The sequence below is a fragment of the Cetorhinus maximus genome, chromosome 24 (assembly GCF_964194155.1).
Source record: "Cetorhinus maximus chromosome 24, sCetMax3.hap1.1, whole genome shotgun sequence".
NCBI classification, from domain to species: Eukaryota; Metazoa; Chordata; class Chondrichthyes; order Lamniformes; family Cetorhinidae; genus Cetorhinus; species Cetorhinus maximus.
In genome coordinates, this window is record NC_135902.1 from 19,768,546 (window position 1) to 19,780,826 (window position 12,281).

Below are 12,281 nucleotides of genomic sequence, written 5' to 3' on the forward strand. Positions count from 1 at the left end.
TGGACATGTTCTGTCCCTCCTCTTAAATATAGGAATTACTTTAACCATCTGCCAATCTTTTTCTAATTATTAAATATAGGTATGAATTATTAAAACAGCAGTCATGCCACTGCTATATCTTCCCTAGATTCTTTGAAAATACATGGATGCAATCCATCCAGACCAGGGACTTTATTCTCTTTGAGTTTGTTTAGTTTATTCAATACATGCCCCTTCTTAATCTTAAATGCAAGTACCTCATTGTTCTCATAATTCAATGTCACGTTTACTTGTTCTTTTGTTCTATCTCTCTGGCAAATACCAAAGCTATATAATTATTTAATATTTGGTAGTAAAGAACTTGAGTAATACAGGAAAAAAAAAGAGACATGCTATTTTTTGCACTCATCAGGACAGCTCATAAGAAAATACCAACAGAAAACTGCATGAGAAGAGAGTGCTGATTGGCTGGCAAGTGAACTCTGATTGGTAGAGGCCATTGGGAATGCAGCAAGAAATAGTTAACTGCCTAGTTTTTTGTTCAAGTTCAAACCAGGCGAAGGGGAGGCGGTGGCATAGTGGTATTGTCGCTGGACTAGTAATCCAGGGTAATGCTCTGGAGTACAAAACAGAAATTGCTGGAAAAACTCAGCAGGCCTAGCAGCATCTGTGGAGAGAGAAACAAAGTTAACTTTTAGAGGTGTCAGCTGTGGCTCAGTTCATAGCACCCTCGCCTTTGAATCAGAGGGTTGTGGGTTCATGTCCCACTCCCGGAAACCAAGAACTGTGATTGTACTCGAAAGAGTTGCAATCTGTGACTGTTGATAACTCGAAAGAGTTTCAAACCAGGCGAGTCAACTCTGATTTTTTTTATATTCATTCATGGGATGTGGGCATTTATTGCCCATCCATAGTTGCCCTTGTTCAGAGGGCATTTAAGAGTCAAGCACATTGCTGTGGGTCTGGAGTCACATGTGACTAGGTAAGGGTGGCAGATTTCCTTCCCTAAAGGACATTAGTGAACCAGATGGGTTTTTACAACAATCGACAATGGTTTCATGGTCATCGTTAGTAGGCTTTTAATTCCAGATTTTTATTGGATTCAAATTCCACCATTTACCGTGGTCGGATTCGAACCCGGGTCCCTAGAGCATTACCCTGTCTTTAGAATACTAGTCCAGCGACAATACCACTCTGCCATCACCTCCAAGGCATTGCCACGGAGAAAGACCAGGGAATGGCTATCCCTAAGCTTTTGTTTAGTTGAAAAAGGTGCAATGCGTGGGCATGCTCTTTTGTCTTCAAAGGGTAGGGCTCTGTGAATGAATATATGTGGCATCTAGCATGTGTAAATGAGCCACACTGCAAGCCCAACTGATAATCTTAAATTGATTTTCAGTGTAATTTTTAGTGCAATCAGGATTGTTTCGCAACTGTTGTCCAATCGTGGAATTACATCTAATGGTGGACACTATATTTTGAGTTTTGCAAGCATGGGCTGGTTGGGTACAGTCAGTACTTTGCCTGTTGCAAGCAAAATGCTTGGCAGTTAACTGTTTCCTGCTGCATTCCCCATGGTAACACTTCTAACAATCAGAGTCCACTTGCCAACCAATCAGCACTCATGCAGTATAAATTTTTGTTCCCTTTACTGTTAATATTTTCTTGCGAGCTGTCCTGATGAGTGAAAGATGAAAAGCTTCAATTGCGTGTCTCTTTTTTCAGCAATATTTAATATTACTGGCACCTCCCTGTCTTTACCTGTAGTATTACCCTGACTATCCCTTAATGAACCTATTCCTATCAGTCTTCTTTTTTTATTGATGTGATTTTACTATTTTGTTTTATGTTCCCTGATATTGAATTAAAGTTCCTCTTTGCCTTCCTAATTGTTTTTTTGACTTCTCTCCTAATCTCTTCAAATTCTCTCTTATCCTGTACTCCTCTGCTGTCTATGCAATGCATGCCTCTTTCCCAACCCCCTCTCATTCCCTTTTGTCCTTATTCATCCATTGAGTCTCACTCATATTTAGTTTGTTCTTTCTTTTTAGTGAAATATATTTTTCCTGCACTCTGTTGAACACCATTTTAACATTGAACACCACTGTTGTTCTATTGCTGTTGGCCAATATTGTTGCCCATTTTATTTTCCCAATTTCTATTCTCAGCCCCACAAAATCAGTTTTTTTCCAATCTATTACCCTAGTCTTGAGTCATATTTATGACCTTCTCTATTATTATTTTATAGCATATTATATTATGGTCACTAATGCAAAGATGTTCCCTTGCTTTTTGCTTCTCTTATCGGCTCTGATTCATTTCCCATTACTAGATCTAATAATTATCATCTTGTTGGGCTTTTTACATATTGGATTAGAAAGGAGTTCTGTACACATCATAGGGACTCCATTCCCTTTCCTCTTTTACCTACCTCTTCTGTCCAATTAATATCAGGGTAGTTGAAATCCCTGGCGATTATTATTCTATTTTTTACTCAATTTCCTAATTTGTCAACATATTTCTTCCTCCACCTCTCTTCCACCATTAGATGACCTGTAGACTAGGAACCAGAGATAGTGGGGATTAGTGGATCCCTTATTATCTTTTATCCCTATCCATAGATTCTATTTTTCTCTTTCTGAGAGAGGTGTCCCTTTTTACTATTGCCATTATATCATCCTGAATAAGTACAGCTACCCCACCTCCCCATTTTCTCACCCACCCTATATTTTCTAAATGTGTTACACCCTACAATTTTTAATTCCCAGTCCTGATTTTTCTGCAGCCATGTCTCAGTAATCCCCACGATCTCTGGTTCCTCCCAACATGAGTGCCTCCAGCTCTCCTGTTGCCTTACTGACACTGAGTGCATTGCTGTACAGGTATCTTAACTCATTTTTAGTAGGATTTTCTCTCTTTTTATGCGTAACCATTTTTCTATTTATTTCCTTGCTACCAATGCCGTTCCTTTATTCTTTCCTATGTTCCCTTGCCCTGTTCACATTTAGGTTACTGATGTTTCTTGTGGATCCCTCCCCTACTCCTTATTAGTTTAAGCCTTTGCCACCTCCCTATTTACTCTTACCACTAGGACACACATCACATCTCTGTCCAAGTGGAGTCTGTCCCAGCAGTACAGCTCCTCCCTACCCCAGAACTGGTACCAGTGTCCCATGAGAATGAACCCCTCTTTTTGACACCAGCCCTTTACCCACATGTTAATTCTCCTGATCTGTCTGCTCAGCTACTGTTGGAATATAAGAAACATGCCAGTCAATTTGCACTCAGCAAACTCCCACAAACAACAATGTTATAATGACCAGATAATCTGTGCTTTTTACGTTGATTAAGGGGTAAATATTGGCCAGGACACCACGGACAACTCCCCTGCTCATTTTCAAAACAGTGCCATGGATCTTTGACAACCACCTAAGCAGGCAGATGGGGCCTCGGTTTAACGTCTCATCAGAAAGATGGCACCTCTGACAGTGCAATGCTCCCTCAGAACTACAATGCAATGTTAAAATGGCTTTTGCGCTCAAACCCTGGAGTGGGACTTGAATCCAGAACCTTGTGATTCAAGGGCAAGTGTGGTACCAACTAAGCCATGGCTAAGACTCCAAATATATTTTATCAATATGTTAAGAGGGTAACTAAGGAAAGAGTAGGGCCCATAACAGACCAAAAAGGTAACCTATATGTAGGAAGATGTGGTATGGCCCTTAATGAATACTTTGTTTCTGTCTTCACAAAAGTAGGGGGGAACAAAGCAGACATTGTAGTTAAGGAGGAGGAATGTGAAATATTGGATGTGATAAAAATATGGAGAGAGAAAGTATTGAGGGGATTAGCATCCTTGAAAGTAAATGAGTCACCAGGGCTGGATGTAATGTACTCCAGGCTGTTAAAAGAAACCAGGGTTAGAAATAGCAGATGCTCTGACCATCATTTTCCAATCCTCTCTGGATGCAGGTGTGGTGCCAAAGGATTGGAGGACTGTTAACATTGTACCATTGTTTAAAAATGGAGCAAAGGATAGACTGAATAATTACAGGCCAATCACTCTAATCTCAGCAGTGGGCAAATTATTGGAATCAGTTCTGAGAGAAAGATACACTTTCACTTAGAAAGGTACGGAGTAATCAAGGACAGTCAGCATGGATTTGTTAAGGGAAGATCGTGTCTCACTAACTTGATTGAATTTTATGAGGAAGTAACAAGGAGGATTGATGAGGGTAGTGCAGTTGATGCGGTCTGCATGGATTTTAACAAAGCTTTTGACAAGGTCACACATGGCAGACTGGTTAATAAAAAGCCCATGGGATCCAGGGAAATGTAGCAAGCTGGATATAAAATTGGCTCAGTGGCAGGAAACAAAGTGTATTGGTTGACAGGTGTTCTTGCGACAAGAAGGCTATTTCCAGTGGGGTTCTGCAGGGCTCACCACGAGGTCCCCTGCTTTTAGTGGCATCCATTAATGATTTGGACTTCAATGTAGGGGACACGATCAAGAAGTTTGCAGACAACACAAAAACTGGCTGTGTGGCTGATAGTGAGAAGGGAAGCTGTGGACTGCAAGAAGATATCAATATACTGGTCAGGTGGGCAAAAAAGTGGCAAATGGAATTCAACACAGAGAATTGTGAGGTGATACATTTGTCAAACAAGGCAAAGGAATACACAAAAAATGGGAGGATACTGAGGGGTGTAGAGGAAATGAGGGACCTTGGAGTACACGTCCACAGATCCCTGAAGGTAATAGGGTAGGTTAATAAGGTAGTTAAGAAGGCATATAGAATACTTTCCTTTATTAGCTGGGGCATAGAATATAAGAACAGGGAGGTTATGCTGGAGCTATATAAAACATTAGTTCGGTCACAATTTGAGTACTGCGTGCAGTTTTGGTCACCTCATTAGAAAAAGGATGTAATTGTACTGGAGAAGAGATTTAGAAGGTTGTTGCCAGATTGGAAAATTGCAGCCATGAGGAAAGGTTGGATAGGCTGGGGTTGTTTTCCTTGGAACAGAGGAGGCTGAGGGGAGATTTGATTGAGGGGTCTGGATAGAGTGGAAGAGAAGGATCTATTTCCCTTAGCAGAGAGGTCAGTGACTAGGCGGCATAGATTTAAAGTGATTCTAAAAGGGTTATAGGGGAGATGAGGAAAAAGCTTGTCACCCAGAGGGTGGTAGGGGTCTGGAATTCACTGACTGAAATGGTGGTAGAGGCAGAAACTCTCAACTCATTTAAAAGGTGACTGGATATGCACCTGAAGTCCTGTAACCTCAAGGGCTACAGGCCAAGTGTTGGAAAATAGGATTAGGCCGGGTGGGGGGGCTCGTTTTTCAGCTTCCGCAGACACGATTGGCAGAATTGCCTCCTTCTGTGCCATAAGTTCTTCCACATTTTCTAAATAACTGAACAGGAGGAATGTGCAATGACGTTGGGAGAGGACGGGGGAATGGCAGTACATAAATTGCTCCTTAGGAGAGCCAGTACAGACACGATGGGCCGAATGGCCTTCTTCTATGCTATAACGATTCTATGAAGACTCAAACATACACTGAAGAAAGTTAGTGAACATAATTTCATGACAAAAGTAGTGAATTCAAGACATTGGGCAGCATTTTCCGCACCCGCCCACCGCCGGGATCTTCTGGTCCCGCCGTAAGTCAATGGACTTCTAGCTGGAGCGCTGCCTCGCCCGCGGTGGGTCCAACCTGCGATGGGGTCGGAAAATCCCGGCCATTGAATAAGGTGAGACTTATTAAAGAAAAGATAAATAGTAAATAACAATAACAAAGGGCATTCACTCCATTGTTCAATGCACTTACTGAACCATTTTGTTTGATTCTCTAGTAGCTAATAAAATGAGTGGTACTTTGTCATGTCCTCAGGATGTCTCAAGGTATTTCACATCCAATAAATTTTTTTTTCTGAAGGGCAATTACTGTTATTTTGCAAATTCAGTAGCCAATTTGGACACAGCAAGACCTCACAAATAACAAAAATGAGATGGATGACCAGTTAATCTGCTTTTGGTAATGTTAACTGAGTGAAGGATGCCAGCCTGCTCTTTTCCGAATAGTGCTGTAGGATATTTTACATCAACCTGAACAGGCAGACAGGCCTTTGGATTTTTATTTTATCTGAACCTCCAACAATGTAGCGCTCCCTCAACAATGCACTCAAGTGTCAGCCTAGATTCTGTACTCAAGTTCTGGAGTGGTGGCTTGAGCCCAAAACCATCGATTCAGCAAGTGCAACCAACTGGTCACTATTCCTTTATAAACCCAAACAAAAAGTGTTATTCGACTGTGTGGTGCACTACATATATACAAAAATGTACACATATATACAATATCCTTATCTGACATACACATGCTTACTTTTAAAAAAATTAATTATTTTTGAGATTGGCCAGGGTACAGCATTTATTGCCCATTCCTAGTTTAATACAGAATGGCTTGATAGGTCACTTCAAAAGGCAGTTAAGAATCAAACAGGTCTGTGCAGGACTGGAGTCACATATAAGCCATACCAGGTAAGACCAGCAGTCCCAAAAGGACATTGGCTTTAACACCAATCTGAGCTTCACGCTCACTTTTACTGGTATCAGATTTCCAGGTGTATTAAAACATAATTTAAATTCTCATTATGTTCAGATCTCTGGATTGGTTGTTTCCAGTAACATAATCACGACGTTACTGTACCCACAGGGGTCGCTACACAGTGATCAGAAGTGGAATGTTTAACTAATTGTTTTTCCCCACCCTAGCCCAGCAGCACTGAGACCAATTCAATCACCACAAATTCTGCCACAGCTGAGATCAACTGAGTCAGTGCAGACTGGAGTTGAACCAGAGATCTGCTAGGCTTCAATGCTTAGTACCACACTGGCAATGGTATCCGTGATTACTTGATCTCATTTTTCAACCCACCAACCATCTTTGCAGCTATAGTGTTAGAGTCCTTCCAAGTGTGGGTCACAAGTGGAGGAGGGGCCTCCTTGCTTGCGTTCGCGCATGGGAATGGGGAGCTGCAAAAAGAAAACAAAAAAGAGCACTGGATAAATGAGTTTTGTTGTTTGCGAGCATACACACACACACACAGATGACTATGCAGCCCAAGTCATAGAGAAAGGACATGGAGTTGAGGCATTTGATGGGTTAAAAATTGATAAAAGAGGCATCAGAAAGACTGGCTCTATTTAAAGTTAATAAGTCACCAGGAGCAGATAAGATGCATCAAAGGATACTGAGGGATGTAGGAGTGGAATTTGCTGAGGTCAATCATAATCTTCCAATTCTCCTTAGACACAGGTGTGGTGTCAGAGGGCTGGAGAATTGCAAATGTTACAACCTTGTTCACAAAGGATAGTAAGGATAAGCTCAGCAGCTACAGGTCAGTTGGTTTAACCTTGGTAGCAGGAGAGCTTTTAGAAACAATATTTGAGAAAAAAGCCAATAGTCGATTAGGCAAATGTGGATTAATTAAGGAAAGACAAAACAGATTTGTTGAGGGCAAATTATGTTTAACTAACTTGCTTGAGTTTTTTGATGAGGTAGCAGAGAGGGCAGATGAGGGCAATGCAATTGATGTGGTATACATAGAATTCCAAAAGACATTTGATAAAGTGCCATGCAATAGACTTGTGAGCAAAGTTAGACCTCATGGAATAAAAAGCACAGTAGCATCATGGATACAAAACTGGCTAAGTGACAGGAAGTGATGAACGGTTGTTTCTCTCAGACCAGAGAATGGTTTATAGTGGAGTACCCCAGTGGGTCTGTATTAGGACCCTTGTTCTTCTTGATATATATTAATGACTTAGACTTTGGTGTAAAGGGCACAACTTCAAAATTTGTGGATGACACAAAACTTGGAAGTATTGTTAATTGTGAGGAGGATAATGTTAAACTTCAAAAGAATATAAGCTGGTGAAATAGGTGGACAAATGGCAAATTAAATTTAATGCAGAGAAGTGTGAAGTGGTTCATTTGGTAGGAAGAATGGGAAGGGGCAATATAAAATAAAGGTATAATTCTAAACAGCATGCAGGAGCAGAGGGACCTGGGGGTCTACATGCACAATCAGTGAAGGTGGCATGGCAGGTTGAGAGAGTGGTTAATAAAGTTTCCAGGGTTCTGATCTTTAGATATAGGGACATAAGAGTACAAATGCAAGGAATTTATGATAAACCTGTACATAAAATACTGGTTCGGCCTCAACCCGAATGTTGCTAGGCACCACGCTTTAGGAAGAATGTGAAGGCGTTAAGAGAGGGTGCAGAACATATTCATGAGAATGGTCCCAGAGATGAGGAACTTCAGTTGTGTAGATAGATTGGAGAAGCTGGGGTTGTTCTCTTTGCAGCAGAGAAGGTTGAGAGGAGATTTTATAAAAGTCGTCAAATTCATGAGGGAATCTGACATAGTTAGGGAGAAATTAGTCCTATTGGTGGAAGGCTTGAGAATCAGAGGACATCAATTTAAGGTGATTGACAAAAGTAGCAACAGCAACATGAGGAAAAACCTTTTAACACAGTGAGGGGTTAAGATCTGGAATGCAGTGTCTGAGAGTGTGGTGGAGGCAGATTCAATTGTGGCTTTCAAAAGGGAACTGGAAGAGAAAATAGCAGGCCTAGGAGATAAAGGCAGGGGAGTGACACTAGGTGAATTGCTCTCGCAAAAGAGGAGGCACAGATATGATGAGCCAAATGGCCTCCCTCTGTGCTGTAACCAATCTTCATGATTCTATTATATTTGGTTTAGAAATAGCATACATGCATGAGCACATGTGCGCAGACACACAACTGTAACTGGTTCAATACTGTACAAGTGTATGAACAGAGGAGGGAGAGGTAGTTTTAAAATATTTTTCTCCATTATTTCATACTACTATTTCTAAGAATAAAACGCTCAAGCAGCTGTGGATACGTTCTACATACCCGGTGTCCCTAGATTCCACGGGATTACTCTCAGCAGCAGGTTCCTTTACCGTGGTGACTGCATGCTGCCCACATATACCAGGTGATCCATTCTTTTTACTGCTCAACAAGAAAACATTTCAAAAGCTCAATGGGGTAGGAAATAAGGAACTTTTCAAAGATTCACCTATTACATATTATTGATATGCATGTGGCAGTGGGCACTTGACATTTACTAACTGTCAGGGGAACTTGATCCATCAGGGTGTTTCATCAAACAATATGCCAACATGGTTGGCAAATTTTCCGTCTTCCTAACCCAAATCAGCTCCTTACCATAAGCTTGACACTGCATCTACTTCATCAGCCAACGCCTGGGGATGGGATTCTGCAGCTTCAGACTTCTTTCGAGCCAGTGCCTCCTTCAGCCAATCGCCTTCTACTATACCGGACAAGTCCGCTTTTGATGTGGATGGTGCAGATCTGACCAGTGCCTTGTCAATTGCTTTTGATGTAGACGGGGGGCGGTCTGCTGAGTAAGGCCTCCTGCTCTGGTTGTGGCTGGCTGGAAGATTTGAATCAGACTTCGCTTTGCAGAATATGGTCCCTTTCTGCTCATCTTTGGTTGGCATTTGATTATCTTGATCAGGAATTACATCATCTTTCAGCCCCAGCCAGTCAGCAGCATTCTTATTTCCACGTGCCAAAGTTGGGGTTGTCGGTGTTGGGGTGGCCTCTGTGTGTTTCTGATCAATAGTGGAGTTTCTATCACCCTCTGGGCTAAATCTACAAAAGGAGAAATATCACAGTTAAAAAATGAATCACTGAAACACATCACAACCATTGCAAGTGAAACGCAGCACAATGCAACTTCAACCCACAACACTCAACACCACCCCGCCCCAAACCAAACTTTCCTGCCATGCAGCAACAGAGGGATTCTTCCTCACAAGGCAGAAGGAAGAGCTGAGGTACAAATCAACAGCTAGGCTTGAGGCATAGGCTGGAGGTGATCATATGAATACCATATCGACTGCCATGATTTAAGCATACAGGGTCTTAGTGATTTCACCCTCTTGGATGAAGACCTATTCATTTCTGAATGAATGGTCTCGGCTTCTAAAATGACTGAATCGAGTTTCAAGACAGTGAAATGATTGACCGGGACTTGCTGCAAGCCTAGCCAATTTCCGTTTAACTGCCGCAGAGCAACACACTGATGCAAAATGGCAATTAGTGCTGCTCCTTTTGGCAGGAACAAATGACTTCCTATCCCTCCTCTCAGGGTGAATGAGGTACCTTACTGACTGGCGTCTGGACTGGCGATCCTCTGGAATTGTGACCACAGTGGGCTGGTAGGAACCAAAGGTGAAGTCATCCAAAAAGTCTTCCTTTTCTAAGCAGAAGCCAGAGACAATCAATCACTGATGGCAGCCATCTGAATAACAGGCACTCCTCTTGCACCTCACATACAATTGCAGCTTTTCCCCCATTTCTTATACATATTTTCTTTTTTAATAAGCCACTCAGTTGCAAAAAAAACTCAATATAGAAGAAGACCTACTACTTTCTCAGGGTAACTAGAATGGGTCTTGCCTTCACATTCTGGAAACAAATCACTAGGGTAGCTGAAGAGGAAAACAAAACTAAAATGAGGCAGCAAATATGATAACATTTTCTACCAGGTTTATACAGTGTTGACAGCCATTGAAGTTTTCAGAAACAATAATCCCAGAGAAAATAAACGAACATGGACTAATAAAGGAGAGCCATTTGTTAAGGGCAAATTGTATTTGACAAACTTGATAATGTTTTTTGATGAGGTAACGGAGAGCCTGGATGAAGGCAGTGCAAAGGATGTTGCATATACCGACTTCCAAAAGGCGTTTGATAAAGTATTAGGTTTGCTCACAAAATTCAAGCCCATGAGATAAAAGGCATGAATACAAAATTGGCTAAGGGATGGAAAACAGAAAATAGTGATGAATGGCTATTTTTTTTGAGTTCCCCAAGTTCAGTACGAGGGCCACTGCTGTTTTTGATACACATTGATGACTTGGAGCTGGGGATACAGGGCGCAATTTAAAAATCTGCAGATGACATGAAACTTGGAGATGTAGTAACCTCTGAGAAATATAGTAATAAACTTCGAGAGGAAAAGATAGGCTGGGGGAATGAGCAGATACATGACAAATTAAATTCAACACTGAAAAGTGTGAAGCGATACATTTTGGTAGGAAGAATGGGAAATGCTGAATTGAACTATTTAAAAGAGGATGCAAGAAAAGAGACACCTTGGGCACAAATCTTTGAATGTGCAGGACAGATTAACAAAGCATATGGGATCATGGATTTTATAAATGGGGGCATATAGTGTAGTATAAAATCCTGGAAATTATGCTTAACATATAAAACACTAGTTCAGCCCCAGCTACAGTACTGTGTTCAATTTTAGGCATCATCCTTCAGGAAAGTTGTAAAGGCTTTAGAAAAGGTACAGAAGAGACCCATCAGAATGGTTCCGTGAATGAGGGACTACAGTTACATGAAAAAAAAGTGGAAAAACTGGAGCTGTTCTCCTCAGGGCAGAGAAAGCTAAGAGGAGATTTGAAGGTTTAAAATTTTGATCAGTTTGATAGAGTCATAAAAAGTTGTTTCCAATGGCTCAAGAATCAATAACAAGAGGACACAGATTTAAGGTGATTGGCAAAAGAACCAAAAGCAACATTAGAAAAAACCTTTTTGCACAACGATTTGGAATGCGCTACCTGATATGGCGGGCAATACAGATTCAATTGTCATGTTCAAAATGGAATTGGATAAATACTTGAAGAAGATAAAATTGCAGGAATATGGGGAAAAAAACAAGGAAGTAGGTATAACTGAATTGCACCGTGCAAGTACAGACTCAATGGGTCAATGGCCGCCTCCTATGCTGTATTATTCTAAAATGTGTTGGAGAGGGGGGGAAAGTGTTTTAAATAGAAAATTCCTTCCCATTTAAAGAGAGAAGTGAACACAATGTAAATCAACTGTGAATTGGCACTTAGGGAGAGGAATTGTGAATGCAGAGCTGTGCCATCAATTAGTTCCGATTTGAAAGCTTTTAAAATACCCAGCTGGTTCATCAGTATGCAAAAGAGAAAGGTTATTATTTTGGGTAAAGACCATTAATTGTAGCTCTGATGTATTCTCACCTTTCTCTGTTATTGCTGACTAGCCTGATGTGTTTGTTTAGCTGCATGCCTTGTTGGGACTACTTTCGGAAACTTCTCTCTCTCGGATACCACCTCACCCCTACACTCTCCCCACTCCCACCTCCAAGAACCTGATATATTCGCCCTCAGCTAAGCTCATAGAAAGTTGTGCCAAAGA

General features: G+C 41.2%; 1 protein-coding gene across 4 annotated transcripts in view; it reads right to left on the bottom strand.

Moving 5' to 3' along the window:
• The window catches only part of fbf1 (Fas binding factor 1), a 127,445-nt gene that overhangs the window by 69,104 nt on the left and 46,060 nt on the right, over positions 1 to 12,281 (bottom strand). For all 4 annotated transcript variants that reach the window (XM_078570802.1, XM_078570800.1, XM_078570799.1 and 1 more), the window contains 4 exons: positions 10,206 to 10,302; positions 9,243 to 9,692; positions 8,928 to 9,026; positions 6,919 to 7,016 (listed from right to left, as the gene is read on the bottom strand). In XM_078570802.1, the coding sequence (XP_078426928.1) occupies positions 6,919 to 7,016; positions 8,928 to 9,026; positions 9,243 to 9,692; positions 10,206 to 10,302 (744 nt within the window). The remainder of the gene's footprint in view (positions 1 to 6,918; positions 7,017 to 8,927; positions 9,027 to 9,242; positions 9,693 to 10,205; positions 10,303 to 12,281) is intronic.